We start from the raw sequence: 22,334 nt of genomic DNA, 5'->3' as shown, positions 1-22,334 counted from the left end.
TACCTAAGGACAATTTAGTATGTCCAATTACAACTGCCATGTATGCTTTTGGAGTATGAGAGGAAGCCGGAGTACTCGGAGAGAGCCCATGCAGGCTTGAGGAGAACATGCAAACTTCACACAGAAAGGCTGGAGTGAGCTGGATTAGAACTTTGGTCCCTGAACTGTAAGGTTAACGTGCTAACCACTGCACCACCAAGCCACTTGTCATGTACTTAAAAATAAATACAAATAAATAAATAAATAAATAAATATGGCTACAAGGTATATCATGATATGCATTTATTATTTGCAGATATCAATATATATTGATTTTCTTTCTTTTTAATTTTTGAAAATAAAGTCAGAATCTAGGTAGTTTTATTTTAACATAAACTGACCAAAAAAACTTTCACAATATAATATTTGTAATTTTTTTTTACACATTTTAAACACAAAAAAATGAAATAGAAATAAAAAAAAATATGGATTAAAATAAATAAATGCAACTATCAAAAGGAAAACATCTTAAAAGTATATGGCCGTTGAACGACTTTTCAAGAAATGTACACTGTTGTAGAATAGATTGTAACGTGGTGTCATTAGCAATAGTGTCCAAGCTTCTCCAGCATTTACATTAACCATTATTCAATATTTATTGAATGGAAGCATAGCAAGCTAATACTTTCATGGGGCCTTTGGTCCAACCATTTGGAAACTCAACACAATTATCAATGCACTTATATTCATTGCGCACCAAAGGTGTGCAGCAGCTAAGGCTGGATTGATCATCTGGTTTTACAGGGCAGATAACCTGAAGGCCGGCATCTTTTGGTGCTGATGTGTCCTGCAGTATTTATTTATTATTTACATCCATTTTACCCCAAGCAAACAGCCCATCGTTTCGAGCCCCTAAATCCATTTACAATATAGACATCAAGCTGAATCAACATCAGCGGCAGAGCCATGTGGTCAAATACAAATTTCCTAAGAATCTGTCTTCTGAATAGAGCACTTGATTCTTGCATTCAGCGCAAAAGTGACGCTGGCTCAAAAGCAGTATACTTTTTCCCATTTTATGTACGCGAGTGAACTTTGTAAGGCGGTTTCTTTATGCCTTTTGGTTGAAAATTCATGATCTCATTCTTTGTCTTATGTTTACTTTTTACAAAAAAACTTCAAATGTGAGTGGCACTACACGCAACATTTACCTGTTTGATACACATTGTTATAAAATTAGAAGCATGCCGGAAGCTCATTAATTTGTCAAATCTTTGCCCAAAATGGCCTGGCCACAGCTTGCAATTGAAAAGAGTGAATACAACATGGAGGCAGATGGTTTGTAAATGTGTAAAATGAATGGAGATGATCGTTGCATGTTTCTATGCCGCGTGTGTCGGGATAAACCGGCAAAATGGATAGATTCCCATTCAAAGACCTCAAGTGCTGTAACTAAGTGATAATAGTTGTCATGCGTCATACTGTATGAGTATAATTAACTTTTATGTAATTTGCTTTTGCCCACCTCCAGCTCTGACTGACGCAGCAACTATAAATTGGCTAATCAAATGAAAATGGACGAAAAAATGAATGCTGTTTCAAAAGTATCAAATATGTTTGCGGTATTAATTTTTAAGGTGACCAAATTAATTCTGTTACTGGTGTAATTAAATATTCATGGGGCTTTTTTTTTTGGTGGTTGTTGGGCCAATTTCACTGTTGAAGGGCTTTCTGTGCTTTTTGTTGATGGTGGGCCCATTAATCATGCTGCATTTACATGCATAAAATGTGGAGTCAGCCTTTGCACTCACACAGACTACACAGGCACCAAGTAATTATTCATGTATGTAAAATTTTTGGCCCCTTATTTTTATATCAAATTTAATTCTTGCGTGGAAGAGTATGATCCTCACTGGATATTCAAAAGTAGCGCGTGGATGAGAAAAAGTAATGGAAACATTAACAGCAACCAAAGATTCATATACATTTATTTGTAAGCGCTTACGTATGATATAAAGGGTGTTTTATTGATTTTAGAAATTGATGATATAAAAGGGAACGACCATGAGCTTTTAGCTAAATAACTTTGAGGTCACCTTTGAATTTAAATCCTGTGCAAGTACAGTACTTCCCCAGTTGAGAGACACAGCCATTAATTTAAACTTTTAATTCGTATTATTCATGACTGTCATTTTTGCGGTTCAGACACCCGCCTTTCTGAAATAAGTGGAGGAACTAAATATTCCAAAAATGCATATGTAGACTAATAATGAGACCCCCTTGCCAGAAAGGCCCTATTTTCTTGCAAACTTGTATTTTATTTTAAATTATATTCATATCAGTATGCATTTTGAACTTTCTAATTTGTTTTGGAGAAATCAGCATTAAAACAACTTTCAAAGCGCCCCTTTCTTCTAGGAATGGCTTCATTATGTTTTTTTTCATATATGATATCAATACCAATACTGCGAGATCGGCTGATACCAATCCTACACCGATTTTATTTTATTTTTTTTTTAATTTCCCTTTGGGTCAGTCTTAACGTTGTTAGTAATACATTTATGTATTTTGCTTGATACTAACCTCTAAGAACACCAAATTGACTTTGGAACTATTCTGGTCACCATAAGCAGTGTTTCCAAACCAGGTGTACTCATAACTCCTCAGGGTATGTGAGGACATTGCAGCGGTAGTGGAAATATTTAATAATTTATTGCCTTGGAAAATAAACTGTAGCAAAGCCGATCTTGATGCTTCACATAAATTATATAATGTCTTCATGTAGCCCTGGCAATGCGCTTACGCACTATTTATTAACATTTGGTGCATTGAATTACCTGTATTTCTAAAGATATTCAAGATGTCCGACTGGGTGAATAGTGTTTTGCAGAAACCTTGTTTATAAAATTGAAAATTTAAACAAAATTGTGTTTTTCGTGTCTTTTAATGATAACAAGCATTTTTGCACCAGTGCCTCACAATGGACATAATGCATTCATGCTCGAAGGCTACACGGATACAAATACGAGAGGTGTATAATAAATTTTAAGCATTGTGTAAAACAGGGGTGTCAAACTTATTTTAGCTCAGGGGCCACATGGAAGAAAATCTATTCTCAAGTTGTAAAAATAATGGTATATGACTTAAAAACACTTGCTGTCAATTATATGTAGTGTCTTGCTGTGTGTGCCTGCCGAATAACGATTCCCTGCGAACAATGGAGGTCAACTGTAAATATCTATCCATCCATCCATTTTCTACAGCCGCTTTTCCTCAATAGGGTCACTGCCGTGCTGGTGCCTCTTCCAGCTGTTTTCGGGCAGTTAGCGGGGAGACCCCCTGAACTGGTTATCAGCCAATCAATCGCAAGGCACACGAAAACCACATTCAAAAACACAACTAAGGGTAATTTGGTGTGTCCGATTGACCTACCATGCATGTTTTTTGGGGGATTGTGGAAGGAAAAGCACAGGGAGACCATGCTAACCCCACACAACTGGAATTGAACCTGGGACCTCTAAACTGTGAAGCGAACGTGCCGCCGAACTGTAAATATCAGAGGTGGGCAACTTATATTTTTATCTTCGTCAGTCGTCAGTGCCCTCCTGCCCCCCTTATGTGATCGTCAGTCCGCCATTTTTTTCACACTGAAAATTGTAATCGTCGGTCTATCAGACAACTATTTTGCATGTCCCGTAAAAGAGCCAATCAGGGAACGCGTGTAAATTCGTTCTGCATCCATTGTTTTCTTGAATGTGTGACCTTGCAGTGGAAACACACTGCAGAATGCTCTTATCAGCAAATCTTTATCTGACTTAATGTCTATCCCCATGATTACAATGATGGATGAAAATTGCACTTCTGACATTTTTAATGAGCCATTTTTTTGCATTCTGTCATTCGGTCGTCCTTTGGCAAAGCGGATGTCTGTCAGCGACGGACAGTCCGTCAGCGCTGACCATGTGCCAACCTGTGGTAACTATATTGGTGTAAGATACTTACCATACTTTAAGAGGTGTGTCATTCTCTCTTGCTGTCTTTGCCTCACCTTTATCGTCTTCCCGTTGCCCTATCCTCTGGTAACCGTTAATTAGACCTTTGGAGCAATGGGCTCTTGTTTCATACAGGCTTTTCAGTCTAATGAGATTCCGCGAGCTTATTCAATCTTACACTTGCAATTAAAATTTGTGTGTACATGCTCATCCAATCATGGCAACCTTAATCAGGCTTGTGAGAACCACACTTACATAATAAAGGGCAATGTCTTCACTAATTTGCGGCATCTTTTTTCTCATACAAACTTCTGGCCAGTGATAGCTTAATAAAAGTCCTACCGGGTTTCCTAAATCCTGAGACATTAAATTTGTTCTTAGTGCATAGGTCTTAACACTTGGGGAATGCATGTGTCCATTCACACCCGTTGCTGAATCAGAACAAGACAAACTTCGAATTAACATTTGTATGTCTCATTGTGAATACTTGGTTGGGCATAATAGTGTGTTGTTGGACCAGTTCCCATGCTCGCCATGCTCTCCTTTCTTCATTGAAAATGTATATCAATAAATTTGTCAATAAATTTGATCTTATGCTGTACTGTGCTGATGCGTGAAAAGAAGGGTCATCCTAATGATTTCTGACTGGATCGGCTAATGCAAGTTAAAAAATGGAGGAAAGGTGGAATGCATTCCATGCCTTTCATACTTGGGTAGAAACCATGTACGTAATCACTTGTTCTTGTTTTCTACTGAATCTTTAATAGCATTGTGGGCGGTATTAGTAAGATTATTGCTTTGATTGGCGTAATGTTCATTTGCAGTCGCAAAGCATGGTGGCCAATCATCACACACGCTGTAGTTTGTCTCCTGTCCCCTCGGACAAGCTATCAAATAATAACCTTGCTCTCAAAGTCTCGTATTTCATGACAGTCTTTTGAGGCCACATGTCACCTGACGCATTATGCCTACTGATGAAGGCACACAATGCAAAAATTCATGTACTGACTGTTGGATGATTTGTTCATCCCGATCCATTTCAGTCATCACTTCACTGAAAGTTCCAAATGTGCGTTTAGGAAACAGATTCCTATAACCAAAGGAATTCAAATGAAAATTTCCTGGCATTTTAGCGCTAGATTATATTTGATGTGTTCTACAGTCTTTTAGAGAACAATGTTCGTTTGAAAATTTAGAGTACGACAATTTAAATAAAACATGAAATGAAAATGTATAATGATGAATTAAAATATGAAAACAGAAACAACTTTCACTAGTATTTAGACAATGATACATTTATTAAAATTAATTAATACAATTATTAAAATACATGTATTGAGCACTTAAGACTTCTGTGCTGTGGCTCGGTGGTGCAGTGGTTACCGCGTCAGCCTCACAGTTTCCAAAAAAAATTGAAGTTTTTCTTATTTGGTTTGGCCATATCACTATGAGTTATATACATTAAACCAAATGTGGATGAAGAGGGACAAATGACGAATGAAAGAGTAGATGAAATCATGTAATACTTTTAGTTTTTGTAGTGATGGCTAAGGTGCACTCTAGGCCTACTCTAATGAATTATGTGCAAACAAATTAGTTTCCTTAGTCTCTCCAGATTATATACAATGTAGATGAGTAGATGTGGTGGAGTATTAGATCATATAGTTATCAAACTTCAAGCTTTCATTTTAGTATTTCAGTTATAGTTGACTAGCTGACTTGAAGGACAGTCAAATGAAAGCCATTGTGAAATATGCACTGACATTGTTTGTGTGTTTAGGAACTTTTAGTGGAGCTTGGCTGGGTGCATGAAGCCCCAAGAAAGGGTGAGGTAGATGATGGAGGCAGTGCAGGAACGGACAGAGGCAGTGGAGATGACTGTGACGATGAAGACGGCTGTGAAGCATCTGGTGAGTTTTATTTTTTAATTAGTTTCATCGCTTGGTTCACATTTATTTTACATTCTCACACTCTAACATAACTTTAGGGACACTATTACACTTGAAACTGACATAGGATGTATCTGTGAATGTACTACTAGTTAGGGCCCGTGGACCTCAAATTGTAATCACTAGTGTGCTAATGCTAAATGTGATTGCTAATCAATTAGCACAAGCAAATTTTGATAGAAGATAACAAATAATGAGTGAACAAAGAATGAGCAGTTATATCCACCCCCATCAACATTAGTATATTATAAAACTAATTCGTAAAATCCATATGAATGTTTTGGTGTTTGGAGCGGTTGGGGGGAATCAACTACTCCATTACTCAATGGAATAATCAATAGAATAATTCTAAAGATTTGAAAGAGGCAGTTGTGCAATATTTAATACCGAACAAACACTATACTTGAAATGAACTTCAAGTCCTGTTACAAATCAGTGCTTATTGCGTGAGCATTTTTTTCCCTACAACTTTTTTAACACAACTTTTTTTTTGCACAGTCTTAGTACATCAACATGTAACGCAGCGGCCTATTCTTCTTAACTTGAGGGGCTCGCTACCCATTCCAGTATCTTTCTACTTGGGACTGTAATGTCCCTACCTTACTCATTATATATCAGATGCACCCTGAATACTTACTGTATAAGGGTCTGCTCTATTCGTCATCATGATGACATGAGGATGTCAAAGTTGACCTTACACACAGAGCAGCGGTTATGTATGCGAGAGGAGGGTCCCTTTCAAAGCTTTGTCATTTTTCATTTCCCTCGCCTCAGGAATTCACAGATTTAAAAAATGATAGATTTTTTCGACTCAGTCCAGCACCATCCTTTCCTCGATTCTTTCTGCCTCCGCTGACGTGCTCTGTAAGTCGATAATGTAAATGTAATCACGGTTTCTTCTCCCCTCTCTAGTATACAGACACAAACTATTATGTTGTTGTTACTAATGTAACATCACTGACTTACATTACAGACATTAACGATATATTCTAGAAAGTGATTTCCACATTAAAATGTGGAAAGTGATGATATTTTCCACATTAAAATACAGGCTCATTTTAGATGTTACAAGATATCATATCTCACAATACGTTTGTCTTTAACATTCAAAACACTTGTTTATGTGTCTGTGGAGAAGTTAACTGCTGATTTTTACTCTTGTGGATGAATTTATTGTGGCTGGGAATTGCAAAACAAAATAACAAACTGCTAAACACTTTTACGATGCTTGAAACAAATGTACAATTCAGAAGACAAATTCACAAAAGCTGGAACGAATTAACAAAAGGTGAAACACATTTACATTTCAGAAAATTTACATTGTAGAGAACAAAATTACCAAAAGCTGAAACAAATTAACGTTCCAAAAAGCAGAACTAAACGGCTATTACCACTTCCTGTATCATCTTGTCAATCCACGATCAGGTCTTAATTGTAATTTTTTTTTTTTTTTTTTATTTGTTATTTGTTTTCTAAAATGTAATTTTGTTTCCGCTTTTTGTCAATTGAAATGTAAATTTGTTTCCGTTTTTTTGGTCATTGGTTTTCTGAAATTTCTCAAAATGTGTTTCAATGCAATAAAACGTGTTTCACAATTTGTTATTTTGTTTTTGCGCTTCCAAGCCACTGTATACATTTGATGACCATGAAAAAGTAAGTGATAGAATTTGTCTCATCTTTGGATAGTCATTTAATTTAATATCTTCTTTAGCCCCATGCTTAGTACTGTATGATTGAAATGGCCCTTATCATAAAAAATACACAAGAATACCTTTCTCTTTCTCCTTGATCATCATCTTCTTCTTAAATAATTTCATTATTTAGTGTAATGCTTAATGCCTTCTTCCCAATGTTATCAACCGCTGAACTACTCTCCAGGTTTATGAGCCAAGTATTGCGAAGTCTAAATGATCTATTTCAAGGGAAATGCAAGTATTTTCTAGTGCTTGCTCTCTGCTGAATTACATTGATAAGCATCCGTGGCTTTTTGAATGGGACCAGAAATAACAATAAAATGTAGCAAGATCTAATCTGCTCCAATGACTATAAAAGTGAGTCCTTGGCTCAGATTGATCACTGCTATAAAATTGCCTTTCTGTACAATCCATACAGTCTGTAATATTGAGGTTGCAAACATGCTCGGAATAATATCAGTCTGCTTATGAAGCATAGCCATGCTGGATATTCAGACTCCCACAGTCTAACGTGTCATAGAGTCATTGAAATAAGATGTGCTTCAACAAGCGTAATATGGCGCATGTGCATTAGTTACAATTTTACAGTATATCGTTAACGTCTGTGTACTGTATCTATATGCACTGACCCCATCACAGTGCATCACAGTTGATAAAAATGAACATTTCCTAATAGACCTAAACTAACCTAAGAGGAGGTCAATAAGTTTGAACTGTTCCAAAAACAAATCTAAAATGTATCTGTCGTTTTCAAACATGGTATTCGATCAGAAGCCTGATTCAGCAAATGATTCATGAATCCTGGCCGAGAATTGAATTGAATTTTGAATCTAATTTTTTATCTAACTGTCATTGTTATTGTTTGACTATTTTTTGTATACAGCACTCTCCTTTTAAAATCCTCTGTAAAATAATGTTGAGTTAAAAATTAGTAGCTTGATTTGGATTGATACAATATTAAGTTGTAGGTTTGCATTGACATTGGTGTGATTGAATTGTTTTGGGGGTTTTTTTTCACAAAAAACAACTAAAAACATATTAAAACAACAATGTCCTGTATCCATGTGAAATTTTAATTCAATGGTCAAGTATCAAAGTAGAGTAACTTAACCTTCTTACATTTCACTGGTTTTCCTTTTTTGTACCTCTTTCTCATGTTGTCCTTTTAAATTCTTTGATTCTTACCGCAACTAGGTGGAGTATCATCTGTAGCTGACCCTGCTCTCTTTGTATGGGCTCGTGTGTGTGTGTGTGTGTGCACGTGCATGTGTGTGTGCGTTCTTCCTCCCAGGGGTTCTGAGGCTGAAGTAATGAAATGCTCATTACTGATTCAGCTAGAAATGTGAGGGATACATTTACAAAACTACACACATTACACAAGGGTGCACACACACAAACCCATATGCTATATTATCCAGACACCTTTCAAGGTCATCTTTTAAGTGTGCGTTTGTGAACACAGTGAATATGTGAGTTAGAGACAGCAAAAGAACGCCAAATGTAATCACAGCAAAATCTGGACATAAATGAGCCTCATTTGCCAGTTTTGTACAAAGAACAACATTTGATAGTGTAATAATCATTCATGGATTTTTGCACTCATTTAAGCACACAGATACAGACAGCACTGCCATCAGTTTTTAAATGTTCTCTCCTCAGATCAATCTTATATGACATCCACTCACCAATTCGTCAACTAGAATGGCATCCGGTAGAGCTTTGAGCCAAATCCTAATTGGATCAGCAACAATTTGTAAATCATTTCTCAAAGGTATGTCAGAAAAGTTATATTTCAAATTCAAGCTTTGAGTAATCCCCCTGGAGCCCAGACGACTTTCCCATCTCCACCACATCTTTAAGCTGTCCTAGAGGGACTCTTCCAGGATCCTTGGCCCTTCTGATGTCAGCCACATTTTGAAAGGGTCACACTTTAAGGAGTTCCTTGCGCTTTGGAAAGAAAGGTGAAACTATTAAACATAGTTATGTAGGGTGATGTCCTAAACACAGGGGTATAGCGCTGGTACAGGGTTCCACAGCTAGGATAAAAATCACATTGCATCTGCTAAATCTGAGATTGACACTTGTTTTCATCGCACCTGAATAAACGATACCAGTGAAGCTGAGGAGAATAGAAAAACTCCTTGTAGTCCCCCTTCTTATGAAGGAAGACTATCAAAATGTGAGTGCAGTCAAGTGCAGTACGTATATGCCTGCAACTAGTGTTGTCATTAAGTAATCTCATTAATGTAATGCATTACTTTTTACTATAATGCGGTAATCAACAAAATAGTATTATTGAGATAAAAGTCCGGGGCAAAATGTTTACTTGCTGATCTACTACAGCTGAGATGAAACGGCAGGTTGAAAAAGGACAATATGTACTCAAGATGGACATACGACCATTACTTTCAGTTCATCAGAGATAAAGACAAGAAAAATATTATTGTTAGGTGCACTTTGCGCACAACACCTAAAAAGCTGTCTACTTTGCGAAATAGGACCAGTAATTTACCAAACCTTTTATAGCGGGGCCATAGTAACGTGAAATTAGCGAAGCGAAAACGCGGAGGATTGCGCTTTCTCGCTGAGGGATGACACTTCAACATTGAGGTTAGAAGATTCGGTAGGAGATATGGTGCCGCTTTCTACAGTGGATTCCCAGCTTTTAGAAAGCTTGTCAGCAATATCCCTATCGCAACTAGCAATGATGACAAGGTAAGATAACGCTGTTTTTCACTGTCAATGTGTATCAATAACTATGAGGTAGACTTGCGTAGACTTTTTGAAACATATGTCTCTAACCTAGCCAACTGATCTTGAATTTGAATATTAACATTGAAATTGTGAAATGCGCTGTTTCTGTTGCAGTATAAAAAATGTATCGTGTTGTTGTGAAGCTAAGGTATAAAGGGATTAAAATACAAAAAAATATTTATAAATATTTTGTATCTTGTCTTTAAAGGTTTACGATACATTACCGATTAAATGATTTGTACTGGTTTTAGGCTTAAGCTAACCTTTCAGTGGATGTGTAATGAGCGAAATGTGCAACATTTAGAATGGCAAGTGCATATTTCCAGTTATGGTGGTGAGAGTAATATAAAAGTAATGCAATAGTAGTGTAATGCATTACATTTCAAATACACTAATATTATAATGTAAATAATTATTTTGAAATGACAGTTATAAGTAATCAATAATGCTTTACAGTTTCAAAGTAATTTGCCCAACACTGCCTGCAACCAGTTTCAAACTTAGTTCAAAATTCAAAATTTTGAGCATTCCAAAAATGAACCAGTCTGTATTTCCCTGTTGCTGGAATCCATTACTTTCAAAATATTGTTTTTTTTTGTCATTGTTGCCAACCTTTCAGTCCGGACTAGTAAACTGCTGCAACTTTCACAGTCCAATTTTGTAGCGAAAAATAGGCTTGAGTGTTCTTTTTCAAAACAAGCAATTAAAACAAAACCAGGAGTGGAGTCTTTTATTTGCAATCACCATAAAATCTGCAGTAGAAACCAGGTTGAAGGACTCACTCACCCTCTCACTCTGGGCAGCATGGCTCAGTGAGAGTATGGTTGGCTCACAACTGAGAGGTTGTGCATTTGATACCCAACCATTGTGACCATGTCAAAGTGTCTTTGAGCAAGACCAGTTGCTCCTGATGCAACAGGATCTGTACGTAAATGAGTAATCAGTGCAAAGTGCTATGAGTACCTTTAGTAGAAAACTGTTATAAAAGTGAAGTTATATTTACTGTTTACACACACTATAGTCCCTGCCATGCCTCTGAAATATCAATCACCAAAAATATCAAGCTGTATTAGACAATTCTGGCATTGTCAACCAACTTTTGCAGAAAGCGGATGCTCCATTGCATACATTCATTTCCACCTCAAAGTTGTTCAAGTCAAAGAAGATCAGGATGCTCCAGGACTGGCCAGCCCAGGCATCAGACATGAACATCATTTAACATGTATGACACAAATTTCAAACTCCGGTCCTCGAGGGCTGGTATATTGCATGTTGTTGACCTTTCTTTCTCAAACACACCTGATTCAAATGATTATGATGATTTTCACGCTCCTGCTTAACTTGCTGATGAGCTAATCATTTGAATCAGGTGTGTTAAGAATAGATATCTGGAAAACATGCAGGATACCGGCCATTGCGGACTGGAGTTAGACACATGTGATGTATGGGGTAGAATGAAAGAGGAAGCATCGACTATGAAACCAAATTAAGTTGATGGACTCTGGGAAGCATGAAGGACTACTTTGTTTATTACTCCAGATGACTTCATCAATGACTTGTGTGAATCATTGTTATACCGAATGGATGTAGTCTTCCAAGCTCGTGGAAGTGGTACAAGATTTTAAATATGGCTCTCACAGCACTGCTACTTAATTCAATGATGTCACATTACCGTATGTAGGCGACGACATTTTTGTCATGTCAAATTCTGACCTTTCTGTGTTCATTATATGATCAAGCTCTCTCGAGTAAAGGAATTTTGTTTTAGAATTTTAAACATAATTTGGGAAGGGTTTAGCTTTCATATGAGCCATTTCTAAAAGCAATGGATTAAAAAAAGTAAGGTTGTATGTTGTTTCTATAGAATGGATAAGAGACAAGACTTTTGTCAGGTACTGTAACCAAACTCTAGTTTGATTTGAGATATGAGTGCTTTGAGTGTGGTCAAGGATCAACTTCACCTTGTATCTCGAGGCAATTATGTATGTCTGTCAACCAATCCAGAGTGCATCTTGCATTTCACCCAGAGGGAGCTAAGATTAGGATAAGCAGTAGAGCATAGATGGATATATTCATTCAATTGTACAGTAATGATATACAATTAGTGTATCAAAATTTTATTTCTAATTGGGATAAAATGCTGCGTTGTTTTTACAAATTTTATATTGGGCAAGCAGCCATACTATTGTAACTGGTTGAATTTTTTTGTTACCTGGTTACGAAGCAGAATATTTTACTTATACAAGCATGGAAAGCAAGCAAGTGCACATTTTTCTCTACACTAAATTTGTGAAACGTATGTGTGTCTGCATAGAAATCTTAATTAAAAATCACAAGTGAACTATAGGGATTAATTTGTTTGGAAAGGCAAAGTTGCTGTATTGTTATTTTCTGGTTCCCACCATCTGCTCTCCTTAGCCAGTATAGTGTACGTAGCAAGTACTTCTGTCCTTTTTTTGAACGTTCATGCCAGCTCCTCTGGGGATGGCAGTTGTGCCGGCGTGGACTTGCATGAAGCAGAAACGTTTGGCTGCCCTGAAGTAAAGGATACCTGAATAAGGCAAATCATTACTCATTGTAGAAACCATTTCATTCAATGCATTGTGATTATTATAATCTTTCTTCCAGCACAGTTATGGAGTGTGGTGGTGAACACATTGACACGTACGATTGGGGTGGAAGGAGGCCCTTTTCACAGATAGCCCTGGCCAATGTTATATCATCCAATAAGACAATAAAAGAAAATTAATGTGCTCCAAACATGTGGGCTGTCTAGTAAACATAGATGAAGGGGCAGTAGCTGCAAATATATTAGAGTGATAGCTGCAAATTCTGTATGTTAGAGTGATTTAATGCTTACGCTCTTTGAGCTTTTTTTTATTTTATTTTTTTAACTGTGCATGAAGCATTTATTTGCGAAACATTGTTCTCACAAGGAGGACATGTCACCAATTCCATCACAAAATGTTTTTAAGGAATTCATGTCATTGAGCTTTTGGTGTCACCATTTGTATCACAAGGCTTATATGTTAGTAAGCCTTGATATTAAATGCCATTTAGGAATGCTTATCACAATTTGTCATTGAGCCCGTTATTTTTTTCTCATATATAAATTCAATTCTTTATGTAAAATCAGTGAATTAACAACTTGCTGGAAGTTGCTTCTGGATCCTACTACAGCACACAATGACAGTTGTTTTGGTATACTGTGCATAGAAAAATGTTCCTCATTGAGATATAATCCACAATCTGCTGTGTTGGTGTTAACATAATTGTACGATCATCAAATCAGGGAGACAGCTAGCAACCACGCTGTTTGTCGATCTTCTTTTATAGGGATAATGCATTCGCAGAGGCGGCATTTTGCAGCACGTGCACTTCTTTGTATAGATGGTATTAATGGTGGGGAAACTTTTAAAACTGCACTACTTATATATTTGTAAACAATAGATGTAGAACTCCACTCAAAATAGGATTTTGTGTTATTATTATATGCTAGCCATGTCATCAATCTGGTTTAAGCATGAGCAACATAACCAAAACAGCATAATCACGTCATGCATTTCCAACTGAAATCAAGGACATACAATTACATTCTAATGTTTTCACTTACAAATACACATTTCTTGACTTTCCGGTTCAAACACATAAAATGTTACAGTTATCGAGCGTATATAAGCAATCAATACAGAATCCATTGTTATAAGGGCAAGGAAACCTCAAAACCCCATCTGGGGAAAAGTAAGAATTCATTCATTCAATATGTTCATCACCAAGTAGCTGCGAGAAGGGGGCGGGAAAGAAACACAAGAAAGCTGTAGTCCACCAGCAGCAGTGACAGTTCACCTAATGCACAAGTATACAAATGTGTCTTTAGTCAAGTTTTGAACATTTCTATTGCAATAGGATGCCCGAAACAGTGTGCCTTTTGTCCAAGATGAGCAATCAAGTAACCAGCTGGGTGCAGACAGAAAAGTGGGGGTTGGTATGAATACTAATTCAGCATAATAAATTAAGGTAAAAGGGAGTAGCGTCCATGACTGTAAATTATGTAAATGATTGGGAATTGTTCAGCAATAATAATAGTACAGTAATTCTTTTGATACGACTGAACTTAAATTCTCATCCTCACTCTAAGAATAAATCATTAAGGTGCAGCTCTGAAGTTACTTGAACAGACGCTAATGATGGTTTCTTGGCTATCTATGTGTTTATGTGTTTAGGTACTGATACAGATGATTTGTCCAGTGGACATGGACCAGTGGCAAGGGACAAGGTTTCTCTTCCTCCTCACTATCGCATTCCTCCTCATCACAAGTCTCCCCCACTGGTAGGGAACAACATGCAACTGTTTTCATTTGACATAATCAAATAAAAGATGGAAGGCAGCTTAATTGGGGACTGTACTATCATGTGCCTGTATATTTTTTATGGCACCTTATTTACATTTTTTGTTGACTGAATTTCTCCTTCCTCTCTCTCCCCTTCACATTTTCGCAATCAGGTGCCTGTTACAGGTTCAGCTAGCACGACAACTTTCGAACTTCTACATTTGAGTGTGGTCAGTCTCCTGTTGCTGCTGTCGCCATGACAACCCCGTTGAAGTTTGAGGGACAGAAATTGGGACTGAGAACAATTATGTTGTTGTTTAAAACATTTTTGAGCACTGTCCAGCCATTCTGTTGTTGTTGCTGCTGTTGTTGATGATGATGATGATGATGATGGAAGATGAACTATTGATTCAAGCATGTAAGCATTTTATATTACCTGCACTGACCTCTATGTGTGCTCACCTGTATTTACGGTAACTAATAGCATAGATGGCACAGCACTACTTTTTTCAAGAAGTGTAAATACAAACCTATGTATTATATATTTATATAAAGAGTTTATGTAGATGACTTTTGTATAAACACTGTTTAATATAGACTACAGCAGACTGACTTGTAGATATTAATTGCCCCCTTTTTTACAGTCGAAATAATCCATGACAGCTATTATTAGTAGTCATAGCGGTATAGCAAATGTGATTAATCAATACAACCCAGGCCAGAAATTGCTATGAAATTTCGTGTAACATGCACTCAAGACAGGCAAACCTAAATTTACAGTGACTTTATATTTATATCAAATAATTTGAAATAATAAATCTGTTCACAAAATGACAACTGCAATTTTCTTTAGCAGCATAATGAATGTTTATGCAATGCTTGATTGGTAAGGCCTCTTACTTAACTTTGTACTCTTCAGCAAATGGCATTTATAGTCAGTTTTGCTTTTGGTATCATACAATATAAATGCATTTTCATCACAATTGTTTTATAGCCCCATTGGCATTGTTTTTCATGAAGAAGTAAAAATAACCACACTAAGAAATAGAAGACAGAACATACATAAATCAAGGTAGCTAATCCGAGTATCACAGTCCTGATTTATTTTAGTGGCCGTCTTGTTTCCAAACAATGAATAATACATTATATTTGTTGTCCAAGACAATCTGACTTTTCTTCAACTCTGTCAGCTTGTCCCATTTTTCCAAAACACAAACAAATCAAGTGAATAGCGATTACTATGAACTATATATATATATATATATATATATATATATATATATATATATATGAACTACATATATATATATATATATATATATATATATATATATATATATATATATATATATATATATATATATATATATATATATATATATATATATATATACACACACACACATAATGCTGCCGTCAATCTTTCTCTTTTTAAGGTTTTGCCATCTTATCGCAAATAATTTCGTACCCAACTTTCTCTTGCAATATATCGACATATCAATATTAGTGCTCAGCCTTACGACCGAGTAAACCTAAGTGGCTACATCCTAGATTTGATTAGTGTGAGAGCTTTTGTAAAAACATTTTAAATACTATGTACACATGTAAGCTGACAAACGTGTGTAAAGTGTTCTGCTTGTTTATATTAATCCCAAGAGAAAAAGTTATTGAATGTTTCTTTTTTAGACTTTTCCATATGTCAAAATGAAGCAATGTTTGGCTGAATACCCCCAAATGCCTAATGTACTGTAATTACTACTTACAAAATTTTAGACATGACTAAATGTCCCATCACTTAAAAATACGACATTAATTGAGATGTATCACTCATCTAATTTCATGAGTAAAACAATGATATAATGTATTTAAAAAAAACACACACACACTCTTTGGTGAACAATTTGTAAAGAGCCTAACGTCCCATCACTAGGGCATAATAGGTCACATTGAATATACAGTACATCTGATACTGTAAAGAGAATGTTAGTCGCATTAAGTAGGATTACTTGAGCACCTTCTGCTCTTTGTCAAGTTTCCACCCACTCCCCAAACCGTGTATAGCAGTAAAAGAGACAAGTAGAATACTGATGAATATATTCAAAAGGCTGCAAGTTACCCAGCTGAAATGCTTTGCACACCTGTCAGTGGGTGGTTGACTTTCTTCTTAAAGGTATCACACAGTTCTGAATGCATTACCATCCTGCAATATACTATAATGTCAGTGTTGCACCACAGATGCATGTCTAATCAGTTCTACTTCTATTGTTTCCCTTACCTGAAAACAAACGGTCAATATAACATTTTTAAGTAATAATAATAATAATAATAATAATACATTTATGGCACTGACTAAATTAGCCCACGTTAGCCTTTCATTTGAAGTACTGCTGGTTTAAACGGTTTTCCTGAGATATATTTTTGGTTCCAGACAGATGTCTTTTGCCAGGTGATTTTATAAATAAACTCCTAATTAATTTGTTTATGTCATTGTGTAAGATATGAAATACAAATACAAATCATTTCTGAACCTAGCAAATATTGAATAAGCATATATAACACCAGGCAAATTACAGGAAGTCTCACTTTGAACAATGCAATAACACATTGCTTCTTTTGCCAATTTATCATTTAATATTCATTAATAAACACTTTTTTCTCTTTTATTTATTTAAATACATTGAGATCTAATTGCCATGACAGAAGAGCATGTGTTTTGTGGACATCAATTTCCTTTGGAATTGCGTTGTAGTGTATTCTTTTTTCCATAGCTTCTTTCTTTTCTATGAGTCATTTTTTTATTTGTTTGTTTTTGTTTCCACCAGGTTTCACCAGTCTGCTCAATTTATGACAGCCAAACTCCCTCCATCTACATCTCTTGTTCATGCATTGTGATGTCTAGTCTTTAGCGTTCTGCACTCTGTTCTGTCTGTTCATTATCGTATGACTGATGTTATGTTGTCTGTTTTTAGCGGTGAGTCTAGTTTTTGTTTTTGGGAATGGTGCTGATGTTTGTTTTTTTTTTTTTTTTTTTTAAATCCATCCCTGCTGTCTAGAACCTTTGTTACCATGTCTATGAAAATCTTTTTTTTGGGAGCCCTTTTCTTCTATACTCGACAATAATTGTCCTTAACCGACAAAAGTGTCAAGCGTGACAATGTATTATTGAATGGGGTGATAAAAGAAGTCAAGTGATAATTATCCAAAACGTTTTAGTTCTTCAACCCTGAAGGAAAATGAAATTGAAAGTGTTGATGGTCCATTGTCACACTGCTTTTAGCAGTAACATAGACTCTAATGAAGCAATCAGACAAGTCTTGCTGAAGGGCAATTCCACACTTTGAGTCATCCAACTCAAACAAACAGTCCATTCTTATCATCTCTGAAATAGCTTCAATCACTTCCAACTCATGTGTGGGCTTAGCTGTTATGATGCTTGAAACTTTCCCTTATTGGGGTGCATGGTGTTGTTTTCACGATGAATCTGGTGACAAAATCAGTTGCATTATTTGCGTTTGAATTCATAGAAGGTAATATTTTTAGCTTATACAAGCAAAATACCTTATACATAAGTAATTGGGACAATAGTAAAGGTAAAACAAAAAAAAAGTGATTGGAAGACTGTCCGATTTTGCAGCATTCTTCACTCTGTGGAAATAATCCATTCATAGACCAAACTGAATTCTGCATACATGATTTAGTTTATAACAAGTCATTATATTGATCAAGCGCCTCCTTGATAACATTTCCTTGACAGTAATTGCAAACTTTTAGTCCAATTTCACCTTTTATGAACAAGACAGTGCAGCTTCCTCTTAACCCTTAACAAGTGAAGCCTATTACGCATGCCAGTGACACTTGCCCTACGCCAGCTATAAAGAAGCACTTGTGCAGCTCATTTTGCACAAGTTGGAGCTTGTTAATATCTTTCATAAAATCACTAGACCACAACATTTCACACTTGTCAAATTTAGATCACATCAGAGCATTCCTAACTTTAACAGTCGAACGTTAATTTAAGGAAAAGGCGTATTGTGTGCTATCCTTGGCAGTCTGTTTCAGTTCTGTGTTCTGTCATTCATTGCTTGTTAAAGAGGCAATTCCTTTACCAGTGACAGACTACACTCTTTAATTTATGCATAATGATGCCCTTTGCTTAGTATTCTACTGAATGCAGATTGCCTTGCAGATATTTTCCACTGCTATATTATGTAGGGTTGTGTTGTAAATGATTCGGGTGGTATCTTCCGGAGCCCGTAGCCAATACAGCCAAGAGGATATGTGCACACACAATTTCACTTGTAAGTAGTCATTATTAGGGCGTCACATGTAATTATGATTTTTTTTTCTGTGCCCTCTATGTTTTGGTTATTTCTGCATTATAAGCTACAGCCCAACTCTCCTTATCCCACATGTGAGGACTTTGCAGTACTTTAAATTCTCCATTTTATTCCTCTTCACTCAAGCAGTCGCATCCATCAAGCCCAACCCAGATTTTTTTTTTTTTTTTTTTGTGACTTCTTGCTGTATCTCCCACCCAAATACTTTCATGTCCTGTTGGAATATGTTGTTGTGGGTTTTGGTTTTTGTGGGGGTTTATTCAGTTAATGTTTCAGTTCGCATTGCGTCTGCCTTTCTTGTCTGCGTTCTCATTAGTTTGATTCCATCCGCCTGTCTGTTTACCTGCCCCCCCCCCCATCTGCTTCCTGTCCAGCTGTCTTGCGTTGTCTCGTTAGTTGTATGGGTATTTAGTCTCCAGTTTCATTTCAGTTCTTGTTGCGTTGTTGTCATTCTGTCTTGCTGTCCAAGTCCACCATCTTCCCCGAGTAGTTCCTACCTTCGTTCCCCGCTACCTCCCATGAGTTTGTTTCATTTTCAAGTTTTTTGTTGATACTTTGTATTGTTTTTGGTTCCTGTTGATCCAGCCTCAGTTTTTATTAAATCTTCTTTGTTTGAGCCACATCTCTCTCGGTTTCCAGCATTTTTGGGCCTCCCTCCTTCCACACCTCCACTCCCCGTGACAAATACAGTATTTTGGACAACTTACAAATTAAATTGTGAGACTCAAGGGGCATTTAATTATATTTGTGTGGATACATTTTGAAATGTGGAAGATTGATTTAACATGTTTATGCAAACTATTTTTATAGACCTTTAAGACATACTTTTAAATTATAATATACTTTCATTAGTCCCCTATGTGTCGGAAAATCACCAGTTTTTTCCATTTCACCTTTACAAACTAACTATATGGATTAAGATGACAATTGTCAGGTTGAAGCCAGTCTGTTGGCCTGGACCCCAGCCAATAATTCACTCCAACGCCATTATGTCAATGTTTATTGGTAGTGGCCAAGTGATTTTATCTTGAGTGGCAGATAGTTTGGAGTGGGAGTGGCAGCAAAGCTATTAAAAGAGATGATTTATTGTTTATAGGCTCACATGCAAAATGTGAGTGTGTGTGTGTGTGTGTGTGTGTGTGTGTGTGTGTGTGTGTGTGTGTGTCTGTTTTGTACCACCAAATGATGATGATGGACCCATTATGCTTTCTTTGCATTAATACTATCTGGATATGAATATCACTGTTTACCTTCTCCTTTACCTATTTTTGGATGCTACCCAAATGACTGATGAATGAACTCTTTGTCATTTTGACTCCCAAGCTTGATGGAAGACTGTCATAGAATGCAGGTTCTAGCAGGCTTGCCAGCTTTGATTCTGATTATCTCTCTCTTCCTGACATCTTCCTGCTTTGGTGCCTCACAGGCATGCACATGGAAACGGACAGCCTATTATGTCAGCATGATCATTCTGTGTGAGAACATGCGGGAGCAAGGTGTCAAGTATGATAAATTGAGAATAGATTCTAAGTCTTGAAGTAGTGAAATACCGACTATGATTTGATATTGGGAGCCAACATTGGCTCTTCGCTGCCATGGGGCTTCTTAGCAGTCAGTACCCTCTTTGTTACATAAACATTTACCACCCAGATACCAGTTTGGACCCATTTGCACTGCGATCTTAATCTACTTGATCAGGCACATATCGAATGTCTCTTGATGAGGAACACAGCCAACTCACCCGGCGGTTGATGAATTAAATGACTGTACTTTTATTATTTTTTTCCATGCCAAAAGCAGGCACTGTGAGTGTCTTATTTAGTTACATAACGTCTCAAGTTACCTTGGCAGGTTGAACCAGCAAGGAAAAATACTCATTACAGAAGTGACCACTACTTCTATTAATTAGAATGTTGTTCATTGGGGATAAAATTTTCTGAAATCTAAGCTTTGCATCATTGTTCCTCCGCAGCAAAGAAAGGTGTCTTGTAGATGTATATTATTGTTGCTCATTTCCACAACCATAATGTTGTTTTTGAATTTCTGTGTAAGATCATATAAAGTGTTTGTTAGACATGGATTTGAGTATGTGCCATATTTAAAAGTTATTGAATAAATTGAGTGTGCAATGCTAATGTACTTGTAAATTTCCAAGCTCTTCTAAGTAATCATACAATTAACTTTAAGCAACCTAAATCCTCAGTCCTAGAGGATTTGTTGTGTGCATTGTTATGTTTGATCTGATTATGGTGAACACATTTATTATAGGTTTAGTGACTGTTAATTGTAAAAAAAAAATTGAGTATGCCATGTCAGATCGAACAAGAGTTCATAGTTTGAAATTCCAGGTTAAATGTTGTAGATATAAGTTTTTTTTGTTGTTTTTTTTGTAAGCAGCAGGGTAAGTGCCATTGTGGAAGATATCTTAATATCTTAATATTGGTGTTAACTCTTCCACTCTGGTTAAATTATCATTTGATTTAGTGGTAAGTGGTAAGACACCAGACAATGGCTCACCTCAGTCACTGCTGGTCAGTTCACTGGTTTGGCTTGGTAAGTCTAATTGTTTTTTTATTTATTTTTTTTTTATTTCTGTTTGAATGCATTTACATATGATTTTGCTATTGGGTTGTTCGTAATGTTCTTATATTCTGACTAGTTAGCAATATGAACAAACAAAACATGAAACAATGTGGGTTTTTTTTTACTATGAAAAAGGAAGTAAGTAAGAGTGTTTTTTTTTAATACTGTAATAGACACAGGCCTAGTTAAATTGTCTTAAAATTTCAATGAGTAAACACAGTCACTGTAAGATTTCAATTTCAGTGCAATTCATACAAGTGACGTGCAAATACATAATCAAATATCAATGTAGATACCTGAGCTATGTACTCTAAAATTCAATCTCAAATCAAAATGTTGGCATTTTTGATACATCTGTCATTTACACTAATGCATGCCATTACATGAACACACTAAAAAGTAAGCAGATTAATAAGTTCATGCGAGTTGGTGGGAATGACTTTTTCTTACCTGGGTAATGAGACGTGCAGTGGCATGTCACTGTACTCAGTCAGTCTCAGTCTGACTCTGTACAGTGGCATTATGGAAGGTAAACAGTCATCCTGAGCTATTTCAGACCCGACAACAGCCAAGATAAGAATTGCAATGTTTATGGGTAAAGATACACCGAGTTAATACATGAATTTACATAGTGTCAAATATTCATCAAGGAGTGCGTCCTTATGATCGATGGAACCGCACTGAACATACTTGTTAAGTTAAAACACGTGGCTTT

General features: G+C 36.3%; 1 protein-coding gene across 1 annotated transcript in view; it reads left to right on the top strand.

Moving 5' to 3' along the window:
- The window catches only part of LOC148417268 (glypican-5-like), a 33,153-nt gene extending 17,239 nt beyond the window's left edge, over positions 1-15,914 (top strand). The window contains exons 9-11 of the mRNA XM_088425879.1: positions 5,752-5,881; positions 14,592-14,698; positions 14,873-15,914. Of these exons, the coding sequence (XP_088282005.1) occupies positions 5,752-5,881; positions 14,592-14,698; positions 14,873-14,959 (324 nt within the window). The 3' untranslated portion in view covers positions 14,960-15,914. The remainder of the gene's footprint in view (positions 1-5,751; positions 5,882-14,591; positions 14,699-14,872) is intronic.
- The last annotated feature ends 6,420 nt before the right edge of the window (positions 15,915-22,334 follow it).

This window comes from Hippichthys cyanospilos, chromosome 10 (assembly GCF_059441005.1).
Source record: "Hippichthys cyanospilos isolate Australia breed blue-spotted pipefish chromosome 10, RoL_Hcya_1.0, whole genome shotgun sequence".
NCBI classification, from domain to species: Eukaryota; Metazoa; Chordata; class Actinopteri; order Syngnathiformes; family Syngnathidae; genus Hippichthys; species Hippichthys cyanospilos.
The sequence above is the reverse complement of the archived record's forward strand: the minus strand, read 5'-3'. Positions and strand labels throughout refer to the sequence as shown.